At 41.9% G+C, this 27963-nt stretch overlaps 3 protein-coding genes across 3 annotated transcripts in view; all 3 read right to left on the reverse strand.

Moving 5' to 3' along the window:
- Positions 1–271: 271 nt before the first annotated feature.
- Positions 272–3198, reverse strand: LOC119919370 (E3 ubiquitin/ISG15 ligase TRIM25-like). Its single transcript, XM_038739773.1, has 2 exons — positions 2973–3198; positions 272–2334 (listed from the first exon to the last, which is right to left on the reverse strand). The coding sequence occupies exon 2, from the start codon at positions 2242–2244 to the stop codon at positions 739–741; it is 1506 nt and encodes a 501-aa protein (XP_038595701.1). The 5' UTR covers positions 2245–2334; positions 2973–3198; the 3' UTR covers positions 272–738.
- A 5629-nt stretch (positions 3199–8827) lies between these two features.
- On the reverse strand, positions 8828–11351 carry LOC119919369 (E3 ubiquitin/ISG15 ligase TRIM25-like). Its single transcript, XM_038739772.1, has one exon. The coding sequence runs from the start codon at positions 11336–11338 to the stop codon at positions 9845–9847; it is 1494 nt and encodes a 497-aa protein (XP_038595700.1). The 5' UTR covers positions 11339–11351; the 3' UTR covers positions 8828–9844.
- A 12853-nt stretch (positions 11352–24204) lies between these two features.
- LOC119919367 (endonuclease domain-containing 1 protein-like) overlaps positions 24205–27963 on the reverse strand; it is a 4420-nt gene continuing 661 nt past the window's right edge. The window contains exon 2 of the mRNA XM_038739771.1: positions 24205–25169. Within this exon, the coding sequence (XP_038595699.1) occupies positions 24636–25169 (534 nt within the window). The 3' untranslated portion in view covers positions 24205–24635. The remainder of the gene's footprint in view (positions 25170–27963) is intronic.

A 27963-nucleotide genomic window follows, 5' to 3' on the forward strand; every position in this document is an offset into this window, starting at 1 on the left:
AGTGGTGGAAAGGAACTAAGTACTTGACTAAAACACAAATTCATGGTTCCTGTACCAGACATATCTGAATACTGCAAGTTTTGTGTGTGTTAATGGTTTCTTCCAGGATAGGGACCGTCCCTGTGTCAGTTACTTCTTAACTTTTAACCCGCACCTGGATGAGGTGCTGCTGATAACGAGAATACAGCATATCCTGCAGCTGTGAGGAACATTTATCATTACGGTTTTAAATGCATTTCTTTTTTGCCAATTGCAGATCAATTAGAAAAAACATTGTTCACGTTTGTTTATTCATCATGTAAACTTTCAGTTTGTTCACACATCCCATCAGTAAAGTCAAATGACTCTTGTTAAATGATTTCCAGGTACAGATTCACTTCATCCACACAAGCAGTGGGTTTGACTAGAATTTCAATTATTCAACAAACATTTAGAGCTCAGAGAAGTTTCCATTTTCATGCAGAGAAATGTCAGTTCAGGTAAACAAAAGTCATCCTGAGCAGTGATAGCCTCCATGGCTAAACAGACACAGGAAGGAGCGCCACCTAAAGAAACTCAAACATTTACACAGCAACTAATGAGAAGATGTCAAAGTACCACCCACAATGTTTGATTGACAGCTGATCTCTGTGCAGTGAAGAAATGCCACAACAATCAGCTCTCAGCAACAAACAAGACAAAATAAGTTTAAGGATTAAAACACAGAATTTAACCAACTGTCCCTGAAATGACTTCTGACTATTTGAGTTTACAGAACTCAGCAGTGTCTTCAGAAGAATAATAAAACTGAAAACCAGCATAGAGAGGCTGAGTGAATGTGGTCTGGACTCTGTGGAGGAGAGTCATGGTTTTAGAGATGCTGTAGAAGGACAGAATACCTTCACTGTGATCCAGGTACACTCCTACTCTGGAGGACTGAGGACCTGAGACGGGAGTTTGGACATTGTTGTGAAAAAAGGTATAACTGTCGTCGTCACATTTTAATGCCCAAGATTTGTCATTGAGTCCAAATGCACATTCATCCGACCACCCTGCTCTGCTGATATTCTTGTATGAGACTGCTACAAAAACTGATTCCCCTCTCCACTCCACCTCCCAGTAACAATGTCCAGTCAGACTCTCTCTACTCAGGACCTGACACCATTTGGTGAATCTGTCTGGGTGAATAGAATAAGGGTACGTTTCTCCTGTGAACGATGCTTTTCTGTTCCCCTCAGATAATAACAGCCCTGTGTATGCTGTGTTTGGATCCAGTGTGATTTCACCTGAATGTTTTAAGAATCCAGCTCTGGTCCTGGGCTCTGGTTCTGACAGTAAAACATCCACTTCAGTCACTGTCAGTGAGACGTTTGTCCATTTCTCTCTCAGAACGTCCTGTAGTTTATCTCTGACTTCTGACACAGCTGCTGTCACGTCCTCAAAGTAGCGCAGAGGACGGATCTTGATGCTGGATGAGTCTGTAGATTCACTGAGTGCTGACAGTGAGGGGTAGTTGTGTAGAAACTGGGTGTGATCCTCTGTGAGTGAGAGCTGCTTCAGCTCAGTGATCTCCTGCTCCAGCTTCTCCTGAAGCTCTTTGACTCGACTCACTTCAGTGTCCTGCTGGGATCTGAGCTGCCGCTTCACATCGGACCTTCTGTTCTTCATCAGACGGATCAGCTCAGTGAAGATCGTCTCACTGTCCTCCACTGCTTTATCAGCAGAGCCATTGATAGCCTCAATCTCAAGCTGAAGCACCTTCATATATTTCTCTCTGTCCTGGATTCTCTGCTGGATGTTTTTTTGACTCACCTCCTGGAGCTTTTTGGAGGGCTCCACCAGCTTGTGTGTTTTAAATGTGGGTGATTCATAATGAGGCTGCAGGTGTTTCTTACAGTAAGAGGCCAGACAGACCAGACAGAACTTGAGGGCTTTCAGTTTTCTCCCAGTGCAGACATCACAGGCCAGATCTTCAGGTCCAGCATAGCAGTGATCAGCAGGAGCAGCTTGGAGTCCAGTCTTCTTCAGTTCCTCCACTAAATCTGCTAACATGGTGTTTTTCACCAGGACAGGCCTCGGTCTAAAGGTCTGCCTACACTGAGGGCAGCTGTGGATTTTCATCTCATCCTCCAAATCCCAGTGGGTTTTAATACAGTTCATGCAGTAGCTGTGTCCACAGGGAATAGTCACCGGATCCTTCAGTAGATCCAGACAGATGGAACAAGAGAAGGTTTCTCGGTCCAGTTTTACTCTTTTCTGCGCCATTTCTCCTCTCAGAGCTTTGATCCAATCAGCATGTGTTTCTGCAGCGTCTTTCAGCTCCTGCACTTCCCCACTCGTCCTCAAACTGTAGATCTGAAGGGAAGGGAACAAGGAAATATAAGTTATGGACAGAGTGGAGCTTGTTGTGTTGGAGAGAAACTCAACTACATTTTTCTCAAAGCTTTAGTTACTAATTAATTTACTGAGTAAACGTTTTTATCCCCTTACTGTGCAGTGAAAACCATGTATCTCCAAATTTGATGACTTTGTTTTATCCTGATAAACTACTTCTTAAGCTAAATAAACTATTTAAACCTGTCTTGGATTAAGTGGAAAATGCATCATCATGAAGCTGAAAAAGGCTTGTTTTTCTGGGCTAATTTTAGAGATGGAGATACATGGTTCTCATAGGACAGCTGAACTTGAAATAATAATAATAATAATAATAATAAAAATATGATGCATTGCTGTAGATTAAACTACCCTGCAGCATGTAAACTAATAGTATTTTCACAGTGTGTATTAGTACTTTTCCTCCAGTAAATGATCAGAGTACTTCTCCCACCACTGGTTCTTCTGTTACCCAGCAGGGACTCGCTCACACACACTTTAACAGTTTCTACTCTGCACAAAACTGAACTCTAACTTCCTCTAAATATGACAGGAACATTGTTTTTACACTCAGCAAGTTCTTCCAGCCACGTTAACTCTGTTTAAGATCCACAACTTACCTGAAACACCTGGAGAAACAATCAGGAGAGTGAGGAGGTGAAGTTTCCTCAGAGAGAACTTCAGTCTAATGAGGAAAACCAGGGATTTTATTCAGCAGCCAAGTGGGTGGAGACAGAAGCAATCGAGCTCAGGCTTTCAGATTCAGACCACCCTGTAGATCACAGATCAACACTAGTGCAGTTTAAACTGAACAGTAAAACATAAAAGAAACAATTTAAAACAAACACGTTTTTAGTATTTTAACACTCCCTAGTTAGTTTTCAACATTGTTGAGTTGTCCTGTAATTCAGTTTAATCAAACGTTTTATTGATTACAATATTAATTATTAGCCATTAATACATGAAAGCCAGATCCATTAATCACTGCTGTAAAGATGATGAACTCCAATAATGTAATAAAATATAATGAAACTATATTATTGTAAGTTAAGTTACTTGTTCATCTCTGAATCTCACAGGACATGAATGTATTGCTCTCTCTAGGCTGAAGCCCCCTCCCTTTATAACTTATTGTAGACTGAACTAGGAAGCTTTGAATGGAGAAATGAAAGACTTGACATGATGCCACTTTGTTTTGATTGTATCTGCCGTTGGAGAGTTTTGTGCTCAGCTCCCTCATAGTCTCTATATTCTGCCAGTATCTGCAATCTCGCACAAACAATTCAGGTTGTTGTCACAGTGGTTGGAGATGAATACACCGTGTAAATGCATGGAGGAGGGGTACTGACCAGGGCAACTTGGTCTGGTCTCTAAAGGTGTGAAGGCGTATCCATACAAATAGCTGGGCTATTGCTGGTGACCTGAGGATGGCCATCAGGATGCTAATGCCTAAGTGCTTTATTGGATTAAAGACAAAGAAGATCTAGTTTTGTGTAGACCAACAACAAAACCGCGATTTGATGAGCCCAGGACAGGATTAGCATGATGTCCATATTCTGTTCAACACAAACAAAAACTGACCTGATCCAATTCAACCAATGTATTTACATTTACTCATTTGGCAGATGCTTTTATCCAAAGCGACTTACATTTGAGGAACAACATACAAGCATCAACAAAGCACCAATACAGCACGACATCTACAACTGACAATACATACTAGTAAGAGCAGCACTAAAAACTAGTAAGAGCTCACAGCATGTATGGCATCAGTGGGGTAAATACGTAGGGGAGGAAGTAAGAGTTAACAAAAAAAGTGGGACAAATACAAGAGAATTGTAAGAGGGTAGAAGAAGAAGAGCAAAGGAAGTGCATGTTAGGGGTTAGGGATTAGGTTATAAAATAAAAGTGTTTATTGGAGGTTTGTTGGAGGAGCGTAGTGGCCGAGAAGGAACGTAGGCTTGTATTATAGAGTTCAGATAGATGGGTGCAGACTCAGTAGTCACCCTGTATGCAGCATCAGTGACATGAATTTGATTCTGGAGGCCACGGGGAGACAGCGGAGGTCACAAGGAGGGATATGATCCTTTTGCTGCGTTTTGAAACATTTGTAGGGGTTTCACCGCACAAGCTGGAAGACCTATGAGGCAGTCACTGCAACAGTCGAGGCGAGAGATAACCAGTTGGTTGGAGTGATGGTTGAAGGGTCAATTTTTAGTTTCATGTTATGTTGGGTAGATTGCTTGGCTGGAATGACCTAGGGCCTGATTTACTAAAGGTTTGCGTGAGTAAAAACGTGTGCAAACTTTGCACACGTTGCACGCAGAGTGACGTCTTTCAAAAGCGCAAGATAGCACCTGTTGTTCATTTAGTACTTTTGCCTTAATGAATATGCAATTTGGGGCGTAACATGCAAATACATTTATTTACTACACGCAATGTGATCTACCAAGCCTAAACACAATTTCATGTGAGTGCAACAGCCTCTGGATTTAATACGCTTGAATGGAAGGTGCAAACCGTTGCGGAGAGATGGCTTCTGTTATTGTTACCAGAAGGAGACACAGCTGTAATGAAAGAAATGCAGTAGCTGTGTCCACAGGGAATAGTCACCGGATCCTTCAGTAGATGCAGACAGATGGAACAAGAGAAGGTTTCTCGGTCAGGTGTTGGACAGAAAAACTGACCTGATCCAATTAAAAAAACTGTAGGGATAGAGAATCTCACAAAAATGATAACACTTCTCACATTTTAGTAAATATTTGATTATATTTTTTCATGTGACAACACTGAAGAAATGAAACTTTGCTACAATGTCAAGTAGTGAGTGTACAGCTTGTATAACAGTGTAAATTTTCTGTCCCCTCAGCCATTAATGTCTAAATCGTTGGAGACAAAAGTGAGGACACCCCTAAGTGAAAATGTCCAAATTGGGGCTAAAGTGTCAATATTTTGTGTGGCCAGCATTATTTTCCAGCACTGCCTTAACCCTCTTGGGCATGGAGTTCATCAGAGCTTCACAGGTTGCCACTGGAGCCCTCTTCCACTCCTGCATGACGACATCACCGAGCTGGTGGATGTAAGGTGTAGAGCTTGCGCTCCTCCACCTTCCATTTGAGGATTCCCTACAGATGCTCAATAGGGTTTAGGTCCGGAGACATGCTTGGCCAGTCCATCACCTTTACCCTCAGCTTCTTCAGCAAGGCAGTGGTCGTCTTGGAGGTGTGTTTGGGGCCATTATCATGTTGAAATAATACCCTGTGGTCCAGTCTCTGAAGGGAGGGGATTATGCTGTGCTTCAGTATGTCACAGTTGGTATTCATGGTTCCCTCAGTGAACTGTAGCTCCCCAGTGCCGGCAGCACTCATGCAGCCCCAGACCAGGACACTCCTCCACCATTCTTGACTGTAGGTAAGACACACTTGTCTTTGTGCTCCTCACTGGTTGCCGCCCCACTCACTTGACCCCATCTGAACCAAATAAGTCTTGGTCTCATCAGACCACAGGACATGGTTCCAGTAATCCATGTCCTTGCTGGTCTTCAGCAAACTGTTTACGGGCTTTCTTGTGCATCATCTTTAGAAGAGGCTTCCTTCTGGGACGACAGCCATGCAGACCGGTTTGATGCAGTGTGCGGTGTATGGTTTGAGCACTGACAGGCTGACCCCCCACCCTTCAACCTCTGCAGCAATGCTGGCAGCACTCATACGTCTGTTTCCCGATGACTACCTCTGGATATGACGCTGAGCACGTGCACTCAACTTCTTTGGTCGACCATGGCGAGGCCTGTTCTGAGTGGAACCTGTCCTGTTGAAGTGCTGTATGGTCTTTGCCACCGTGCTGCAGCTCAGTTTCAGGGTCTTGACAATCTTCTTATGGCCTATGCCATCTTTACGTAGAGCAACAATTCTTTTTTTCAGACCCTCAGAGAGTTCTTTGCCATGAGGTGCCATGTTGAACTTCCAGTGACCAGTTTGAGGGAGTGTGAGAGCGATAACTCCAAATTTAACACACCTGCTCCATATTCACCCCTGAGACCTTGTAACACTAACGAGTCACTAATTGGACCCAATTTGGACATATTCACTTAGGGGTGTACCCACTTTTGTTGCCAGTGGTTTAGACATGAATGGCTGTGTGATGTGTTATTTTGAGGGGACAGCAAATTTACACTGTTATACAAGCTGTACACTCACTACTTTACATTGTAGCAAAGTGTCATTTCTTCAATGTTGTCACATGAAAGACATAATCAAATGTTTACAGAAATGTGAGGGCTGTACATATTTTGTGCGATACTGTATCCAGTATATGGTCTTTGATAATTACAGTTGATCTAAGCCGTAGCCAGGGTTTAGAAATGATTGAGGCTCAGAATTATTGTTTTTTTTTAACAGAGCTCCTTTACAGTAATTCATACAAAAATGACACATAAACACAACCAAAGTTATACACTGCAGTCACACAAACTAATGGTCTATAATGAAGAATGAATCCAAGCTTGTTCCTTTCCTCTGGGATGATTTCAGCAATGATCTCCAGCACCTCCTTGATCAAATCCTCACTGGTGCTTTCTGGGAGATTCAGAAAATGGTGATTCCATCAGACTCTTCTTGTTTCTCCCTCAGGGCTTTCATCTGGCTGTTCATGTAGTTACAGATGAGACCTGAACAACGTTCAGGAGGAATTGGGGACCATTCCTCTTTAAAAAACTGTTTCAGTTCAGCAATATTCTTGGGCTGTCTGGTGTGAATCGCTCTCTTGAGGTCATGCCACAGCATCTCAGTCGGGTTGAGGTCAGGACTCTTCTGCTGAAGCCGTTCTGTTGTCGATTTACTTCTGTGCTTTGGGTCATTGTCCTGTTGCATCTCCCATCTTCTGTTGAGCTGTAGTTGGCGGACAGCTGGTCTTACACTCTCCTGCAAATTTTCTTGATAAACGTTGGAATAAATTTTTCAGTTAATGAAAGCAACCCTTCCAGGCCCTGAGGCAGGGAAGCAGCCCCAAACCATGATGCCCCCTCCACCATACTTCACAGTTGGGATGAGGTTTTGAAGTTGGTATGCTGTGCCTTTTTTCCTCCACACATAGTTAGGTAGGTAGGTAGGTTTATTGTCATAATACAACAAATTGTAGAGTGAAATTGAGTTTTGTAACTCCCTACTGCTAAATAGCAGACAATATAAATTAAAACATTTAATCATTACATACCTTACATAAGGTTCTGTGTTCCTTCCAAACAACTCAACATTGATTTCATCTGTCCAAAGAACAGTTTGCCAGTAGTGCTGTGAAACAGCAGTGGTTTCCTCTGTGGTGTTGTCCGGTGAACTCCATTCTTGTTAAGTATAGTTGTCAACAGAGATGTTAACATGTTCCAGAGATTTCTGTGAGTCTTCAGCTGACACGCTACGATCCTTCTTAACCTCACTGAGCATTCTACTACTACTGTGCTTGTGCAGTCATTTTTGCAGGAAGGTTTGTAAAAATTTTGAGCCCAAAGTGACTCCTTCACAATATTTAAAATGATTAAAAGAAAAAGCAGCAAATCTTTACGTGTAAAGCTGCAACCATGAAATGTTTTTGCTGAAAAAATTATCTAAATGATTATCAAAACAGTTGCTAATCAGTTTTGTGTTCATCAACTAATTAATTAATCGCTTCAGTTGTAGGTTGTTTTTACATTTGCTTATGTTTTGTTTGCAAAAACCCTAATTTGTAAAGCAACTGTCAAATCTGTCGAATAAATGTAGTGAAGTAACAAGTACAATACTTCCCTCTGAGATGTAGAAATAGAAAGTAGCATGGAAAGAAAATACTTAAAATAAAGTACTTTAAAAAAAAACAACATGTCTATAGTTTGAATGTTCCTGCTTTCTGGATAACTTGCTCTGTTTTTTTTTCACTGTCAGTTACCTTCCATTCAAGCTCAACTTCAACTCTATTTGTCATTTCAACTAAAAGAACGCAGCTCAATAAAATATTGTTTCACACAGGAACGACGCTGAAATGGTGACAGGCTTGATGCAGGGAGTTCATTTAGAGCATGTGTGCAATGAAAACATTGATACTTGGTGCAGCGTACTGATAGAGTCTCACAAGAAGTAGTACTGCAGTATCTTGCCACATCAGTTCTGTATGTTATAAAGAAGGTTTCACACAGCAGAGGCACATTATAGTGAAGCTAAAAATTAAAAAGCGTGCAGAAAGTCTTCAATGTAGATTTTCCTCTGTATTGAAAATAAGAAACAGCAGGTGGAGCCAGTGCTCATTTCTCTGTGACAAAGCTGTTTTAGTGAAGAAAGCTGAAAGGACAGAGACTGACTGACAAATACTCTTCTGCTCTAAACATGAACTCTGTACTTTGGTACTTTGGTGTTTCAGGAGGAAAACTGCCTCAGTTACTCTCATATTACTTTCACATTTTCTCCATCAGCTTTGTATGATACCCTGGAATGAAGACAGGAAGGAAAGACTTTGTTCATGTTTGTTTATTCATCATGTAAACCTTCAGTTTGTTCACACATCCCATCAGTAACGTCTGTTAAATTACTCTTGTTCAATGATTTCAGGTACAGATTCACTTCATCCACACAATCAGTGGGTTTGAGCAGAATCTCAATGTCAATAAAAAGAATGAAGCATCTCCTTATTGATTGTCATCATAATAATTACAGTTTATAATACCTCGTAGTCCCTCATTGGTACATCTCTTTGGACAACAAGAACAACATTTGCTCTGCCAAACAAATGCATGTAAATGTAATTATAGATTTGTTTACCCAGGGAGAATAAAATCTCTCTGATAAAGGAAGGTCTGCTGCTTTCTCTTTTCAGACCCATGCAGTGGAAGAGAAACAACAACATAAAAATACATCAATACAAATATTGAACAAACACTTAGAGCACAGATATTTTTTCCATTTTCATGCAGAGAAATGTCAGTTCAGGTAAACAAAAGTCATCCTGAGCAGTGATAGCCTCCATGGCTAAACAGACACAGGAAGGAGCGCCACCTAAAGAAACTCAAACATTTACACAGTACCTAATGAGAAGACGTCAAAGTACCGCCCACAATGTTTGATTGACAGCTGATCTCTGTGCAGTGAAGAAATGCCACAACAATCAGCTCTCAGCAACAAACATGAAGACAAAACAAGTTTAAGCACTAGAGACACTAGAGAGAAATATCTCTAAGGTAAAAAAAACCCACAACGGTTCATTATGTAAGGTCTTTATGTAGAGAGTTAATCTCAGTCCCCAACGCCGAGATGTGCGAGTGACTGGGACAAGGGCCCATGGGTTTTGGCCTCCTTGTATGCGCATCTGCCTCCCTTACCTGAGGTTACAAGTTTGAGTCAGGACCATGCAGTACAACTTCAGGGAGCTGATACATTTATACATAACTGAAACATAGTAATGTAAATTGTAATTAGTTTCTGTCAATAGATCCCTCTAAATATTGCGCACTGAACTTTTAACTGACTTCTGACTATTTGACTTTACAGAACTCAGCGGTGCCTCCAGAATAAAACCAAAGTCCAGCATAGAGAGGCTGAGTGAATGTGGTCTGGACTCTGTGGAGGAGAGTCATGGTTTCAGAGATGCTGTAGAAGGACAGAATACCTGCACTGTGATCCAGGTACACTCCTACTCTGGAGGACTGAGGACCTGAGACGGGAGTTTGGACATTGTTGTACCAAAATTTATAACTGTCGTTGCCACATCTGAACGCCCAAGATTTGTCATTGTATCCAAATATACATTCATTCGACCACCCTGCTCTGCTGATATTCTTGTATGCAACTGCCACATAAACTCCTGCCCCTCTCCATTCCACCTCCCAGTAACAACGTCCAGTCAGACTCTCTCTACTCAGGATCTGCCACCATCCAGTGAATCTGTCTGGGTGACTAGAATAAGACTGTTGCTGACTCATAAATGTTGCTTTTCTGTTCCCCTCAGATAATAACAGACGTGCGTGTGCTGTATTTGGATCCAGTGTGATTTCACATGAATATTCTAAGAATCCAGCTCTGGTCTTGGGTTCTGGTTCTGACAGTGAGATGTTTGTCCATGTCTCTCTCAGAACGTCCTGTAGTTTGTCTCTGACTTCTGACACAGCTGCTGTCACATCCTCAAAGTAGCGCAGAGGACGGACCTTGATGCTGGATGAGTCTGTAGATTCACTGAGTGCTGACAGTGAGGGGTAGTTGTGTAGAAACTGGTTGTGATCCTCTGTGAGTGAGAGCTGCTTCAGCTCAGCGTCTTTCCTCTTCAGCTCAGTGATCTCCTGCTCCAGCTTCTCCTGAAGCTCTTTGACTCGACTCACTTCAGTGTCCTGCTGGGATCTGAGCTGCCGCTTCACATCGGACCTTCTTTTCTCCATCAGACGGATCAGCTCGGTGAAGATCTTCTCACTGTCCTCCACTGCTTTATCAGCAGAACCATTGATAACCTCCACCTCCTGCTGAAGCACCTTCACCTCTTTCTCTCTGTCCTGGATTCTCTGCTGGATGTTTTTTTGACTCACCTCCAGGAGCTTCTTGGAGGGCTCCACCAGCTTGTGTTTTTTAAAGGCAGAGGATTTATAATGCGGTTGAAGGTGTTTCTCACAGTAAGAGGCCAGACAGACCAGACAGAACTTGAGGGCTTTCAGTTTTCTCCCAGTGCAGACATCACAGGCCACATCTTCAGGTCCAGCATAGCAGTGATCAGCAGGAGCAGCTTGGAGTCCAGTCTTCTTCAGTTCCTCCACTAAAACTGCTAACATGGTGTTTTTCAGCAGGACAGGCCTCGGTCTGAAGGTCTGCCTACACTGAGGGCAGCTGTGGATTTTCATTCCATCCTCTTCATCCCAGTGGGTTTTAATACAGTTCATGCAGTAGCTGTGTCCACAGGAAGTAGTCACCGGATCCTTCAGTAGATCCAGACAGATGGAACAAGAGAAGGTTTCCCGATTCAGCTGAACTCCTTTCTGCGCCATTTCACCTCTCGTGGCAACGACTGTCTGAGTTTTACTTTCTCAGGAAGTGAAACTGGTTTGAGCTCTGATTTGATCTGAACAGCATGTGTTTCTGCAGTGAATGGGGCCTACCAGCTCCTGCACTTCACCACATGTTAGTTACACTCATCTTCAAACTGAAGATCTGAATGGGAGGGAACAAGTAAATACATAGACAGAGTGGAGCTCGCTGTGTGGGAGAGCAGGAAGCAGAGGGAGGGGTCATCAAGCTGCAACTCCTTTACAGTGAAGCCTCAGTTAAAACCTGCTCCCCATTGGAAAACATAAATGTTTTTAGGTGTAAAATCCTTCTTGGCTCCTCAGGTTTTGCTGATGACTCCATATTTCTCCAAGTCTTCCTCAAATTCTATTCAGCTTTTTTTTACTTGTTGAAACCAGGTGACTGACAACAATCAAACTAAAATGTCCTTAAAAAAATCCTTAAAATGCTGTATAATCATGTCGTTATTTCTTTGGATAACGGAAGGCAAACTAATGTCAAAGCTCAGTCAGTGAGAATCAGAAGCCAAGCAGTCACTAATAAAGGCAATAATTTCAGCTTTTTGATGCAATCCTAGAATGTGTGTAAAAGGTGTCAGAGATGAGGACTCTAAAAACAGGTGCCTCACAAGCTGGCATTTTATCACCTTTGTTGTTTTCTTTGTAAACCAGAGTTTAAAATCCAAGACTCCCACTTAACTTCCTACAGTGTGTTGATGACATGGCCCTGGTTGGCCTTCTGTGTGACAGGGACCCTGCAAAACATGGCCCAGATTTTATTCATATAGTTTCTCTGCAGCAGTGGTGTGAGGAGAGTGTGTTTAATAAATGTAGGTGAAACCAACAAATTTATCTTATCCAGTGACTCACAAGACTCTCCTGATAAACTTAAACTGTTGATCATCACTGGATTTCCTGTAGAAACTGTCAGGAGTTTAAAATTCTTTGCACTGTGAACTTCGACAACAAGAAGTTTATGGCTTGTCCTTTCTCAGTGCTGTATTTGAGGCATTGTGGGGAAGCTATAATAGGGAAGATCTGCTGTAGCACCCGGGCACGATATCCCCCCATAAGCTTCTAGTTAATTTGGACAAGATTGGGTTGATCTAAAATCTTTGAGATCTGAGCGAATGTAGTAGTGGTCTCTCTTGGTACTCTTGGGAGTACCACAGATCCAGACTCCACTGCTCCAGAGCCAGAGACACCTGCAGGAAGTGATAGGAGGAGAGAGGAGAGGGACGAGAAAGCACAAGACTACCAGAAAGGGGAGAAGTTGTGTTAGTAACATGCAATAATGGGATAAGGTTGCATACAGAGGGAGAGAAAGTAGAGGAGAGAGGAGCTCAGTGCATCATGGGAAATCCCCCGGCAGTCTAGGCCTATAGCAGCATAACTAAGGGATGGTTCAGGACTCACCTGAGCCAGCCCTAACTATAAGCTTTATCAAAGAGGAAAGTCTTAAGCCTACTCTTAAATGTGGAGATGGTGTCTGCCTCCTGAACCCAAACTGGAACCTGGTTCCACAGGAGAGGAGCTTGATAGCTGAACGCTCTGGCTCCTAGTCTACTTTTGGAGACTCTAGGAACCACAGGTGCATTCTGGGAGTGCAGTGCTCTGGTGGGGTAGTAGCTTTGGTGGTGGAACAGTGTATAAGACACATGTATTTGGTGTGAGAGAACTGGGTTTGAATCCACTGTGACACACCAATGTGACCCTGAGCAAGACACTTAACTCCTAGTTGCTCCAGAGGTGTGCGACCTCTGACATATATAGCAATTGTCGCAAAGTCACTTTGGATAAAAGCATCAGCTAAATTAATAAATTTAGTAAGGTACTATGAGCTCTTTAAGATAAGATGGTGCCTGACTATTAAGAGCTTTGTAGGTAAGAAGAATGATTTTAAATTCTATTCTGGATTTTACTAGAAGCCAATGCAGAGAAGCTAAAACAGGAGAAATATGATCTCTTTTCCTGGTTCCTGTCAGACACGTGCTGCAGCATTCTGGATCAGCTGAAGAGTCTTAATGCAGCCTGATAATGAGGAACTGCAGTAATCCAGCCTAGAAGTAACAAATGCATGGACTAGTTTTCTGCATCATTTTTCGACATGATGTTCCTGATTTTCGCAATATTACGTAGGTGAAAAAAGGCGGTCCTTGAAATTTTCTTAATGTGAGACTTAAACGACATGTCCTGATCAAAGATAACTCCAAGATTCCTCACAGTGGTGCTGGAGGCCAGGGCGATGCCATCAAGGAAAACTATATCTTCAGATAATGCGTCATGGAGGTGCTTAGGCCCCAGAGCAATAACTTCAGTTTCATCTGAGTTTAACATGAGAAAATTACAGGTCATCCAGGTTTTAACATCCTGAAGGCACATTTGAAGTTTAGCTAACTGAGTTTCATCTGGCTTGATCGATAGATATAACTGAGTATCATCTGCATAACAGTGAACGTTTATGGAATGTTTCCTGATAATATTGCCTAAAGGAAGCAAAGCGAACAGGATTGGTCCCAGCACAGATCCTTGTGGGACTCCATGACAAACTATGGCGTGCATGGATGATTCATTGTTAACAACGGAGATCGATCTGATATATAGGACATAAACTGAGTGCAGTGGCAGAGAGGAGAGGTGTGGACCCAAACGCAGACTACAGCGAGGAGGATGCAACTAAACAAACAAATAAAGCAGGCTTACACTGGGAGCACAGTGGCAAATGTCCAAACAAAAGTAACTCCAAACAAAAACATAATCCACATGGAAAAATTCACCAGATGGAGACATGGAGAAGGAGTTGGCTGGACCTCCGACTGAGACCTTGGTGGCGGTATCAGTTTGACCACTGATGAGGAACCAGTAACAGGCGTCAGTCGAACCACTGACAGGAACTGGGGGGTAGGAGTCGGTCGGACCACTGACTGGAGAGGGCTACCAGTGCTAGCAGGGTGGGGGTCAGGTAGTACACGCAGAGGGCTAGCAGCGCTAGCCGGCCGCGGACCAGGCAGGTGGCTAACAGTGCTAGCCGGTCGGGAATCATGCAGGAGGCTAGCTGGCTGACAGCTAGCTGGTTGGGGACAAGTAGTCCGTGTGCTCTCTGGCTCTAATGCTAGGTCCAACAAAAACAAGACCAGTTAGCTGCATATGGCTAACAGGCTGAGATGCTGATGAACAACTGGCCTGAATTGGAGCTGCTGTGTGGAGGAAGCTGAACAACCAGTCTGGGACTACGTCTCTGAGCTCTGGCTTCTCAGAAACCCTTTTCCTAGCCAAAGCACCAACAGCCTCCTTATGTTGGCCATGGCTGGCATTCCTCCACATGGTACGCAGCTCAGACAAGTCCATGCACAGTTCATAAAGTTTGTCAGACATGGTATCTGCTTGGTCCATTATTGTGTCCAGTCATTCTGTCACAGGTATGTGTAGGTTGAAAGGTTGGTGGACCCAATACAGGACTCACACAGAGCAGGTACAGTTCAGATTATTATTATAGAAACTTAAGGCGTCCACACTTACTAGTGGAAGAATTCAATAATACAAAATAACCAACTATCCAAACAAAACAAGTAATCCAAACGAAATCCAAAATCCAAATCCACACGAAACGAGCAGGCAGAGGGCAACACACAAGACAGTGCACAACAAGCAACACACTGCATGAGACAGGACTGACAGCAAACATACACACAAGGACTAACGAGCAGGGTGGGAGAAACACAGGTGACCGGGATCAGGACTAATGAGGACTAATGAGGCAGAGAGACAGGCATGCAGAGGGATAACTGGGGGAACAGCCATAACCTTGACAGACAGAACCAAAAACAGACTTAAACATGAACACAAACCACACTCTTAACAAAACTAGCTTAGAGCGGTTCCTTTAATGCCAATGAAATGTTCCAGTCTCTGCAATAGGATCTGATGGTCAATGGTATCAAATGCAGCACTAAGATCTAATAAAACCAGTACAGAGACAAGTCCTTTGTCTGATGCAATAAGGAGGTCGTTAGTAATTTTCTCTGTGCTATGATGAGCTCTAAATCCTGACTGAAAATCCTCAAATAAACTATTGCTCTGTAGAAAGTCACACAGCTGTTTAGCAACTGCTTTCTCCAGAACCCCTAGAGAGAAATGGAGGGTTAGATATAGGTCTATAGTTGGCTAAAACATCCGGATCAAGTTTGGGCTTTTTCAGAAGAGGTTTAATTACAGCTACTTTAAAGTACTGTGGTACATAGCCTGTTGATAAAGATAGATTGATCATATCTAGTATAGAGGTGCTGACTAAGGGTAAAACATCTTTAAGTGCGAGTTCAGTATTATACCATGGAACTAACCGTCTTTGTTTTAGTATGTTCTTTCTTAGAGGGCCTACAGAGTCGAGTGTCATTCGCAGATGATCAGTTTGGGAGGGACTGAAATTAGCATAGGAGTCCTCCGTTACTTTGTGACTTGATAATGTATTTAGAGCTGATGGAATCGCATCCTTAAATTTAGCTATAGCACTATCAGACAGACATCTTGTATAGAAATTTTTGGCCCAATGGCGAGTAGTTCAGCAATACAAACTCAAAAGTTATCAAACAGTGGTCGGATAAAGAGGGATTCTGTAGGAACACCACTAAATGTTCAATTTCAATACCATACACCAAAACAAGGTCGAGGGTGTGGTTAAAACAGTGAGTCGGTTCATGAACACTCTGAGAGAAGCCAATGGAATCTAACAGAGAGACAAAGGTCAGGTCTCATCGTTACATAAAAGCAGGGGGGCCGCCAGGAATTTTGGACCCCATGACAAAAAACTCAAATTGGACCCCCTCTGCACAGCTGTTCTCACTACTTATCTAGGCCTTAACTGCCTCATCAAAAGCTTTACATAACTCTAATTAAAGGCTTGCAAGTGTCTGGCTTCTTGTAGTTCAAGATTAATACTACCACAATATGTACTGCTGGAGATTTGTACGTGCAAGTCTGCATACAGGATGCAGTTCACTATTTGCTTCTCAAATAAATTGCCCTTCATGATGGGAATAATAAAGTCTGTATCTATAGATGTCATTAACGGCCATAAGTCAATCTAAATGAACGCATCAAACTGGATTATTTTAATATAATCTGTAACTTACATGCAGGCTGAGGTAAGCTGCTGTCCAGCATCCAGTACAGACAGGAAGGTGTTTTTTTATGTTATTTATTTCATAATGATCATTATGTGAGAAAATCATTTGTGTTTGAATTTCTGTCATTAATAAATATTTTGTTTTCTTTTTTGTTATTAACACAGTGCTGCTCCCCTTCTTCACTGGGACAGGGAGTCCACTGAATGCTCATGCAGCGACCAGCAGCAAGGCACGTCTGGTCTTATGTTGTTCATTGTTTTGTTTATTTTATACACTGAATGTTACGGCCTGAGAGGGTGAGAAGAAATCTACTGACTTTTTCCTCACGCTGCTTTGTTGGAAAACAAATAGCTTGGAGTGGACCACTTTGTTTTTACTGTGGACGGCGTTCCACCTTGTGGAAACTCTGAATGAGTTGCCCAACCCAACGCACATCCGATACAGCAGGGACTTTCTCTTAAAATGGAGCAACTTTCAGGTCAACAACCCTCCCTCGGATTTAATCTTCCCTAATCTCAACTGTTTCACTAATCAATCAAGAGGAAAAGGAAGAGGAGAATTTACCGGCGAACTACCCCGCAAGACCAGGAAGCGAGGTAGCGGGTGGCGTAATCCAAAGATTGAGAAAACAATCTTTCCCCCGGATTCCCCTGCCTTCTATTATACAATCAAATGTCCAGTTACTTGGAAATAAAATTAATGAGTTGCAAGCCCACGTACGTTTCCAGCATGAATTTAGAGATGCGTGTTTACTGGCGATCACAGAGACATGGCTTTCGAGCTGTGATCTGGACTCGGAACTGGCCATTGATGGGTTTGGTGTACCCGTGCGCCTGGACCGAGATGCGAGTGTTACTGGAATGTCGCGAGGTGGGGGAGTTTGCCTATACGTGAACCAAAGATATTGCAAAAATGTTCTTGTCAGAGAAAGTCTGTGCACTAAAGATGTAAAACTATTGTCAGTGGCTTTGCTCCCCCCATACTTGCCCCGGGATTTCCCCCAAATATTTGTTACAGTTGTGTACATTCATCCAAGAGCAAATGTGGATAAAGCCTCGGAGTATTGCATGTAACACAAAAACTGCAAGCAATATCACCTGAAGTACCTGTTTTCTTCCTTGGTGATTTTAACCATTGTTTGCTGAAAAAGTGTGTGAGGGACTTTTATCAATATATTATGTGCCCGAGTAGTCAAAACAAGACACTGGACCTGTGTTACGGTTCTGTCAAAGGTGCATACAAAGCTCTTCCTCTTCCCTCACTGAGCGGGGCTGACCACAACTGCGTCCAGCTCATCCCGTTGGCCTTAAGGAGCAGAAAAACTCGCACCAAATGTGTTAAGAACTGGACAGAGGTTGCCATCCTGAGCCTACAGGGCTATTTCTATTGCACCGACTGGGACATGTTTAAGGAGTCCTGTACCAACATCAATGATCTTACAGATGTTGTCAGCTGTTATGCTTCCTACTGTGTTGACAACGTAATTCCTGACAAGATTGTACAGCTGTATTCAAATAATAAGCCATGGGTAAGAAAACCACTTAAGCTGTTATTAACAGAAAGAGGTGGGCGTTCAAAGAAGGCAATTTCATAGAATTGAACAAACTGAAAAAGGAAATAAGAAGTGAATAAGGAGAGCAAAGAAAAAGCCCCGGGCATGACAACATAGGCAGTCGCCTGCTCATCTCATGTACAGAGCAATTAGGCCCAGTTTTTCATTATATCTTCCAGTTGTCTTCAGAACAACAGAGAGTGTCGAATATCTGGAAACAGTCTACAGTCATTCCAGTGGCCAAACGTAATCATCCCAAAGTATTAAATGACTTTAGGCCGGTTGCTCTGACCTCCTTAGTTATGAAAAGTTGTCCTAATAAAAACTGAGAATCTTCTTGACCCACTAAAGTTTGCTTACAGGGCTAAGCGTGGGGTGGATGATGCCACTGCTACTCTGTTGAATTTGTTGTTCAAACACCTCGAAGGTAGTAAAACACATGCAAGGATTTTATTTGTTGATTTTTCATCTGCTTTAAATACCATCCAACCGCACATCTTAGTTGATAAGCTCCTAAAGAACTTTGACCTTGATCTCAATATAGTGGGTTGGATTCTTGACTTCTTAACTGACAGAACTCAGAGAGTAAGTGTGAATGGTTGCTTGTCGGAGGAGATGTCATCATCCACGGGGTCTCCCCAGGGGTGTGTCCTCTCACCACTCCTTTATTATTCTTTATACTGATGCAGGGACGTGCACAGGGGGGTTGCTCTGGTTGCCCGGGCAACTGCCCGTTTGCCTTTCCTGACTCAAGTTGCCCTTCCGACTCGCCCTTCCGAGAAAAAAAGATAAAATAAAAAAATAATCGCGATCGCAAAGCCTCATTCACTTCCATTCGGGCACCGAAAGTGAAAGTCAGTAGGGGAAGAGCAAACTCTGTTTAAGTGGCTGCACTGCTGCAGCGCTGCCTGCACGTCAGTCGATTCTGTTCCCTACCGGAATTCCTGTTTCCTTCCTTTATGCAATCATACTACAACAAATCATGCGTAGTTTTGCCCAGTTACCATACGTGATACGTACCAACAGAAGTGAATACGAGCTAGAAGCGCAACTGAATGTACGGGAAGCCAAAAGGTTAAAAAAGGATTGTATTTTTTTCCGAAATCTAAGCGTTTTTTTATTTAATATTTTATTAGAAGCGAGTTTTCCCCATCTGTCAATTCAATCTAGATTATTTATTTTCAAATAAAAAAAAAAGGAAAAAAAATAAAAAATAATAATGATTAAAAAAAACAATAAACAATAATATAAGGAACTCTTTTTCTCATATGTATTTTGGTGACATTTATATTGTTAATACATTTTGGATACTGTGTTTAGTGCCTTTTTTCAGGTCAGAGCAACTGCCCTTTAAAATTCCTGTGCACGTCCCTGTACTGATGATTGCCGCAGCCAGCATGAAAATATACATATTTTAAAATTTGCAGATGATTCTGCTATTGTCAGTCTCCTCTCTTCTGAGGAAAGTGATCATGGTCCTGTTGTTGATGATTTTGTGCTCTGGTGTGATAGGGCATTCCTTCAATTAAATGTAGAAAAGACAAAGGACATGCTGATTGATTTTAGGCATAAGTCATCAACTCCTCAGAACACTACCATCAATGGGCAGATGGTGGGATTCATAGAATCATATAAGTATCTGGGTAGTTTGATTGACAATAAATTGAATTTTAATTCCAACACTGAGATGCTCTGCAAAAAAGGCCAACAAAGATGTTTTGCCTTCGCAAACTGTCAAAGTTTCATGCTGATAAGACCCCCATGACCGTTTTTTATAAATCATACATTGAGTCTGTATTAACATTCTCTGTAATTTGCTGGTATGGTAATCTCACTGTTAAGGCCAAAACTACTCTTACCAGTATAGTGAAGGTCTCAGTTCAGATTACCCCCAGTAAAAAGCAATAGATACAGGCACTCATTCGTTCTGAATGCCATCTCTTTTCTAAACTCAGTCCGGAGAAGTAGATAGAGTTAATAATTAAATAGTGATGGGGTTGTTATAACATGTATAGCACTGATGTTGATGATGTTGTTGAAGTGATGGTGATTGTTATGGAAATGTTGTTGCAGTCATGCTATATATGGTTTTATGATGAACATCGTTAGATGTTTCTTTTTAACATATGGTTGTTGAATTGGAGGCCTATTTATTTATTTATTTTCAGAAATGGAGCACCTCATTCTGTAGCACTTATCTATCTATCTTCTAAATTCTCTGTTGTACAACCAGAGCTTTTAACATTTAGTCTTTATGTATTTCGGTCTTGCATATGTATCTGTCCTGTGTCTATGTCTTGCTGCAGAACCAATTGCCCTACAGGGACAAATAAAGTCTAAGTTAAGTTAAGTTAAGTTAAGTTATGGGAACACTGGGCTGCTGCTGGCTCATCTGTTGTTAGTCTGATAAAAGGAGCAGGGACAATGATTTAATATGAATATCTTGCTAAATGTTTCCCTGCACTGATTAAATATATAAATATAATAGTCACTAGTCTGCAGCTAGTTAGCTTATTTCCCTGTGGACATTAAGCCAGCAGGTTAACACCACCCACTGACTAAAGGCCGCCCACCTTTCTTGATGAAAAACTGGGTTACAGATTGACATCCTTTCCTTTGTCTTTCCTCTCTCTCTCTTTTCTCTCTTTCCTTTTTTGAAGACCACATTTTGGTTTACTAGGCAACATTGTGATCACTGCATCTTCTCACTGCAACTGAACACCATCACTGATGAGCGCGCTGAGGACCAAACCATTTCATGCAGACACAGGGGGGTGGTCGGTCAATATGGAGGTTTACTTTTTGGTCAATGTGGATATTTAACTTTTACTGCCAAAAACAAGTAAAAACAAAGAGACCATTCATTTTATTATTATATGAAATATATTTATACTCAATGATGGTTTATATAATGTATAATATAATTTCATATTAGTTTATAATTTATTTTTATTTATTTTTCTTATAATTGTCCTAAATTTCCCCCCCTATACGGCGCCCATGGCTGTTAGGGTTTAGGGTCTGTAAGAGAGAGAGAGAGAGAGCGAGAGAGAGACAGTGGAGGCAATAAAAACTGAATTTCACAGGGGGCTCATTTGTAGTTATTATATTTGCCAGTAATGGCCACTTGCTTTACTTTCACCAAATAAGTGAACAGTGATTAAATAAGGCCACTGAAATTAAATTAAATGAGTTACTAAAGTGGCAAAAAGTAGAATGGATGTGACCTTTCTGACTCTCTCCTGCCTTCTTGTGTCTCCAATCTGAACTGCAGCTCGAAGACATAAGGAGAGGGAAAGAGATGACTACTAAAAGATATGCAGGTGGACCAGTGGGTCCAAATCAGGCTGTTGACGGCGACTACAAAAACTCAGGTTACAACAGGGGACACGTTTACCCCCACTGCCACAACTGTGATGGGGACCAGGCTGAGTCAACCTTCACCCTTAACTTTTGGTCTGTGTACTTCTGGTTGTAGTTCTTGGTGCCTGTCTGCTCTCTTTATTAGTATCACCTGTTTGTGCTCCCGCCCTCCTTGTTAGCCAATGCTTAAATGTGTGTGACTTCTGTTCAGCTGTGGCTGGTTCGTTGTATGTTCGTCCACTGCCGTGTGTCTTGCTTGACTGCCTCTGCAACCTTGTTTGTTGGATTATCCTTTTGTTTGGTCTTCCCCTGGATCATTTTTTATGGACTGTGTTTTTGTTGCTCTGCAGGCAACCTTGGTTTGGACTCTGCTGTAAGTTTAGTTCCTTTTGAGTTTAATAAATTCTAAGAGACTGTATCTGTCCCGCCTGCTTGTTCTGCGTTTGGGTCCTATACCTGTTCCTGCCTGCACACACGACAAACCGTGACAGTTGCATGGGTGTAAAAGATTCATTGAAAAGGTAAAAACTCATCAGAAAAACTATTTTTAAAAATGGAAAAATGATCTGCATTAGAAACAAAAAGCAAAATCGAAATTATTTTGTCCAAGAAAAACATCCTCAATTAAGGCAACTGGATTAAAATTTTATATCAGCCTATATCAGTTTTGTGTACTTTTGGATTGTTTTGCATCTGCATTTCCTCGGAGCTCTGACTAGATTCATGTTTATCATCATGAAGCTGTGGTAGCTCTAACTGGAGATACAAAACGAGTAAACAGGTCTTTTTTTCCATATTATTCGCATACAGACGCATCTTCTGCTCTCCTATATGACAACTTTTATTAAAACATAGTTCTATATTTTAATAATCAACTCTGGAAAGGTATTGTGATAGGACGATTTGGTGTGATAAGGGCAGACCTACTAGTAACACCACGTCCCTTAATCATGAGTATATCTGTAATTTTACAGCATTTATGGGCACTTTCCTTCTGCCTTTTCTCTTTCTCTCCTTCTGCTATCCATTTCATCTCTATACTGCTCGGCCACGCACACTCACGCTCTGACTGATCGCTGTGTTGTGTGCGTGCATGCGACCAGACGCGTGTGATGACAGAGATCATACCATCAGGTTAAAAGAAGAGGCTGACGGTCTACAGGTCTGAGGGTCTGTGGCTGCCCTGTGACAGATTCAACTTTTATATTCTTTTACAAAAGTCTGGATGTCATACTTGATGCGCACCATTGCGAGAGAGGAGAGACAGTGGGGCGCGCATGTTGCGTGGATTCTCGTGATATTAAAAAAAGATTGCTTTGTCTTCGCTGCTGCTGGTTAAGTGGATAATTAATGGTAGGCTAAAACAGCCTTCAGTCCGACAGCCAGTCTGCGACTTTAATCTCCATAGCGTCTTCCTGTTTACAGTGTCGTTGGTCAGTAGCGCGCCAAACAATGGGCTTCACTAACGGACCAATGAGCAAACACTATGTGTAGATAGTAGCCTACTCATGGGAGTTGTAGTGTCACATTGCAATTTGTTAATGAACACGTACAGGTGTGTGTGGGTGTGTGTTAATGAACGTGTGTGTGTGTGTGTGTGTGTGTATTAATGAACACATACAGGTGTGTGTGTGTGTGTGTGTATTAATGAACACATTCCGGTTGTGTGTGTGTGTGTGTGTTAATGAATGTGTGTGTGTGTGTGTGTGTGTGTGTGTTAATGAATGTGTGTGTGTGTGTGTGTTAATGAATGTGTGTGTGTGTGTGTTAATGAATGTGTGTGTGTGTGTGTTAATGAATGTGTGTGTGTGTGTGTGTGTGTGTGTGTGTGTTAATGAATGTGTGTGTGTGTTAATGAATGTGTGTGTGTGTTAATGAATGTGTGTGTGTGTGTGTTAATGAATGTGTGTGTGTGTGTTATGAATGTGTGTGTGTGTGTTAATGAATGTGTGTGTGTGTGTTAATGAATGTGTGTGTGTGTGTGTTAATGAACGTGTGTGTGTGTGTATTAATGAACACATACCGGTTGTGTGTGTGTATTAATGAACACATACCGGTTGTGTGTGTATTAATGAACACATACCGGTTGTGTGTGTGTGTGTGTGTATTAATGAACACATACCGGTTGTGTGTGTGTGTGTGTGTGTATTAATGAACACATATAGGTTGTGTGTGTGTGTTAATGAATGTGTGTGTGTGTGTGTTAATGAACGTGTGTGTGTGTGTGTTAATGACGTGTGTGTGTGTGTGTGTTAATGAACGTGTGTGTGTGTGTGTGTGTATTAATGAACACATACCGGTTGTGTGTGTGTGTGTGTGTGTGTGTTAATGTGTGTGTGTGTTAATGTGTGTGTGTGTGTGTTAATGAATTGTGTGTGTGTGTGTTAATGAATTGTGTGTGTGTGTGTTAATGAATGTGTGTGTGTGTGTGTTAATGAATTGTGTGTGTGTGTGTGTGTTAATGAATTGTGTGTGTGTGTGTGTGTGTTATGAATTGTGTGTGTGTGTGTTAATGAATTGTGTGTGTGTTAATGAATTGTGTGTGTTAATGAATGTGTGTGTGTGTGTGTAATGAATTGTGTGTGTTAATGAATGTGTGTGTGTGTGTGTTAATGAATGTGTGTGTGTGTGTGTTAATGAATGTGTGTGTTAATGAACATGTGGTGTGTGTGTGTATTAATGAACACATACAGGTGTGTGTGTGTGTGTCAATGAATGTATGTGTGTGTGTGTCAATGAATGTGTGTGTGTGTGTGTTAATGAACGTGTGTGTGTGTGTGTGTGTGTGTTAATGAACACATACAGGTGTGTTTATCACATACAGTTGTGTGTTTATTATCACATACAGGTATGGGCTGGCAGTGGATAAGACCTTTGGTGTGAGAGACCCGGGTTCAATTCCCACTGTGACACATCCACCATTGTGTCCCTGAGCAAGACACTGAACCCCTAGTTGCTCCAGAGGCGTGTGACCTCTGACATGTATAGCAATTGTAAGTCGCTTTGGATAAAAGCGTCTGCTAAATGAATGTAAATGTACTGAGAGTTGGTAACGCAACCTGTTCTGTACGATCAAGTAGTTTGTGTTTGGTTCCACATACCACATACTGATTCCCCTTCCACCCTGTTAGGTATGTGTTAATGATCACACACCGTTGCAAATAGTCATCATTATTAGAAAGGTTACACATACCACCACATCTACCTTGAGAGGCATGTTTGTGTGTTGTGGGTGTGAGCTTTAAGAACAGCCTTTAAGTGTCCCAAACACCTGAAATAGGAATTTGTACCCATTTCCAAGAGCAGTATTCAGGCGATCTAATGACCATTGTTCAGCTTTTGCAGTCCCTTTCTCATTCATCTCTAACGTGTATCCCCGTGAGATAAATGAATTGCTGTTTTTGTCTTTACAACAAAAAGCTGACCAGTAATAACTCGGAATATTCACTCTAAAGTTTATATACTTGGTTCCTGGAATGACCCCAGTCACTACATGGGCTGTGTTTAATCTACAGAGATTATCGATAATGTCAATTACTTTTTTCTCCACCTCATTGTACCACTGTATGTTGTCTGGTCCTGTCTGTGGGGCAGCATTGGTGAGGGTGAAGGTTGACTCAGCCTGGTCCTCATCACAGTTGTGGCAGTGGGGGTAAACGTGTCCCCTGTTGTAACCTGAGTTTTTGTAGTCGCCGTCAACAGCCTGATTTGGACCCACTGGTCCACCTGCATATCTTTTAGTAGTCATCTCTTTCCCTCTGCTTATGTCTTCGAGCTGCAGTTCAGATTGGAGACACAAGAAGGCAGGAGAGAGTCAGAAAGGTCACATCCATTCTACTTTTTGCCACTTTAGTAACTCATTTAATTTAATTTCAGTGGCCTTATTTAATCACTGTTCACTTATTTGGTGGAAGTAAAGCAAGTGGCCATTACTGGCAAATATAATAACTACAAATGAGACCCCTGTGAAATTCAGTTTTTATTGCCTCCACTGTCTCTCTCTCGCTCTCTTACAGACCCTAAACCCGTAACAGCCATGGGCGCCGTATAGGGGGGGGAATTTAGGACAATTCTAAGAAAAATAAATAAAATAATAACTAATATGAAATTATATTACATTATTAAACCATCATTGATATAAATATATTTCATATAATAATAAAATGAATGATCTTTTTGTTCTGACTTGTTTTTGTCTGTAAAGTTAAATATCCACATTGACCAAAAAAACCTCCTCCATATTGACCGACCACCCCCCTGTGTCTGCATGAAATGGTTTGGTCCTCAGCGCGCTCATCAGTGATGGTGTTCAGTTGCAGTGAGAAGATGCAGTGATCACAATGTTGCCTAGTAACCAAATGTGGTCTTCAAAAAGGAAAGAGAGAAAAGAGAGAGAGAGGAAAGACAAAGGAAGGATGTCAATCTGTAACCCAGTTTTTCATCAAGAAAGGTGGCGGCCTTTAGTCAGTGGTGGTGTTAACCTGCTGGCTTAATGTCCACAGGGAAATAAGCTAACTAGCTGCAGACTAGTGACTATTATATTTATATATTTAATCAGTGCAGGGAAACATTAGCAAGATATTCATTTTAAATCATTGTCCCTGCTCCTTTTATCAGACTAACAACAGATGAGCCAGCAGCAGCAGCCCAGTGTTCCCATAACTGTAGCCTCCCTGTCCCAGTGAAGAAGGGGAGCAGCACTGTGGTAATGACAGGCCAGTTAGCATCAATCCAGGGAGGCTGTGGCGATTTCTCTGTCTCTCTTGCTTGAAATATTTATTAATGACAGAAATTCAAACACAAATGATTTTCTCACATAATGATCATTATGAAATAAATAACATAAAAAAACACCTTCCTGTCTGTACTGGATGCTGGACAGCAGCTTACCTCAGCCTGCATGTAAATTACAGATTATATTAAAATAATCCAGTTTGATGCGTTCATTTAGATTGACTTATGGCTAATGACATCTATAGATACAGACTTTATTATTCCCATCATGAAGGGCAATTTATTTGAGAAGGAAATAGTGAACTGCATCCTGTATGCAGACTTGCACGTACAAATCTCCAGCAGTACATATTGTGGTAGTATTAATCTTGAACTACAAGAAGCCAGACACTTGCAAGCCTTTAATTAGAGTTATGTAAAGCTTTTGATGGGGCAGTTAAGGCCTAGAGAAGTGGTGAGCTGCGCAGAGGGGGTCCAATTTGAGTTTTTTGTCATGGGGTCCAAAATTTCTGGCGGCCCCCCTGCTAACAGCACTGACTCAGTTAGAGACCCGGAGATATATTTGAAATCCTCTCACACGTGCTTCCACTCAGCGTGTTGCAATGTGGTCATACGTCTTATTCTTAGTGGAAACATGCATCTCCAGTTTATTCCAGCACTTTGATTTGGAAGTTCTGCACTAATAAGTGTAACCAGGTGTTACAGCCCCTCCCCTTCCCAGCTTCCTTCCCAGCTGCAGGAGGCTGATTGGGCTGGGCCAACACTTGTGTATCTCTACCTTCAGAACTTATTTAACTAGGGGCCATTCTCATTTCCCAAATTCAGCTCAGACATTAACGGAACTCATATAGTCCTTTACGCATAGGCTAAATCATCCACCCGCCCCCCACCAACTACTTATTTTATCAGATTTTAGAGACCACACCTGCATGGGCATTTTACCACACCTGCAACGGTCCCTGTAGCTCTGCAGGCGATTTCTTTCTTGTGTGTTATACTGATGTACTATGAGTGTTATCTTTAACGATTTACTTCGATGATTAGAGGCTGCTGTCAGTCATTTAAACATTTCTATCGGTTCAGTAACGTTACAGCAAATATCGTGGCACAAAACAAAAGAAAACCTGCAGTAGTAAATTTGACAGACCAAACACAGGAAACTCTGCAGAGGAAACAGAATTAAACTTTCAGCTTCTATAATCCACGTTTAGACTCTGATGGAGCTCAGGATTGATCAGGAGGATGGCTGCTTTACTCAGACAGTTTTACTGTATGAAACTGGACTGTGTCTGAGACCTTTGGATGTGTTTAGGCTCGTGCCTAAATGACCACAGTGTAACTGGGGGAGACGCTTCATTCAGCCACTATTTAATGTTCGTTTTTACAATCCTGCTGCCCATCTACACATCACATTCAACAATAACAACATCAGTGATATCAAAGTGAAATGACATTAAGGAATGCGACTAGAACTTTATCAGGCGCTGCACAAACGGTGAAGGGCAGAACGTTAGATCGTGCATTTGATTCTTTTTGATAGGCTTAACTGATACAACTTATGAATACAACAGGAACACTGCAGTCCTGCTACAGCTATGGGTTGGTCCAGCTGCTTGTCACGACTTCCGCGAAGGTTACACTGATGTATCCTCGCTTATATCGCCTCCAGCAAGCCTCCTAGCTCCTCGATGTGCATTTTAAGAATTCAGATGTCCTTCAAGATGGCACACGATTTCCGGATCACACGCTCGAGGAGTTGAGGAGGCACAAATGTGGGATATGAGAAAGGCCTCATGAATGAATGTCAATCAGTCATGGGTGGTAGCGTGGCTGTT

Source organism: Micropterus salmoides, unplaced genomic scaffold (genome assembly GCF_014851395.1).
Source record: "Micropterus salmoides isolate LMB-PRFRI ecotype aquatic unplaced genomic scaffold, ASM1485139v1 Ms_hic_scaffold_27, whole genome shotgun sequence".
In the NCBI taxonomy this organism is placed as follows: Eukaryota; Metazoa; Chordata; class Actinopteri; order Centrarchiformes; family Centrarchidae; genus Micropterus; species Micropterus salmoides.

Bases quoted from the DNA above. Each gene is read 5' to 3' on its own strand.
- LOC119919369 (XM_038739772.1), bottom strand. From the start codon at position 11,338: ATGGCGCAGAAAGGAGTTCAGCTGAATCGGGAAACCTTCTCTTGTTCC.
- LOC119919370 (XM_038739773.1), bottom strand. From the start codon at position 2,244: ATGGCGCAGAAAAGAGTAAAACTGGACCGAGAAACCTTCTCTTGTTCC.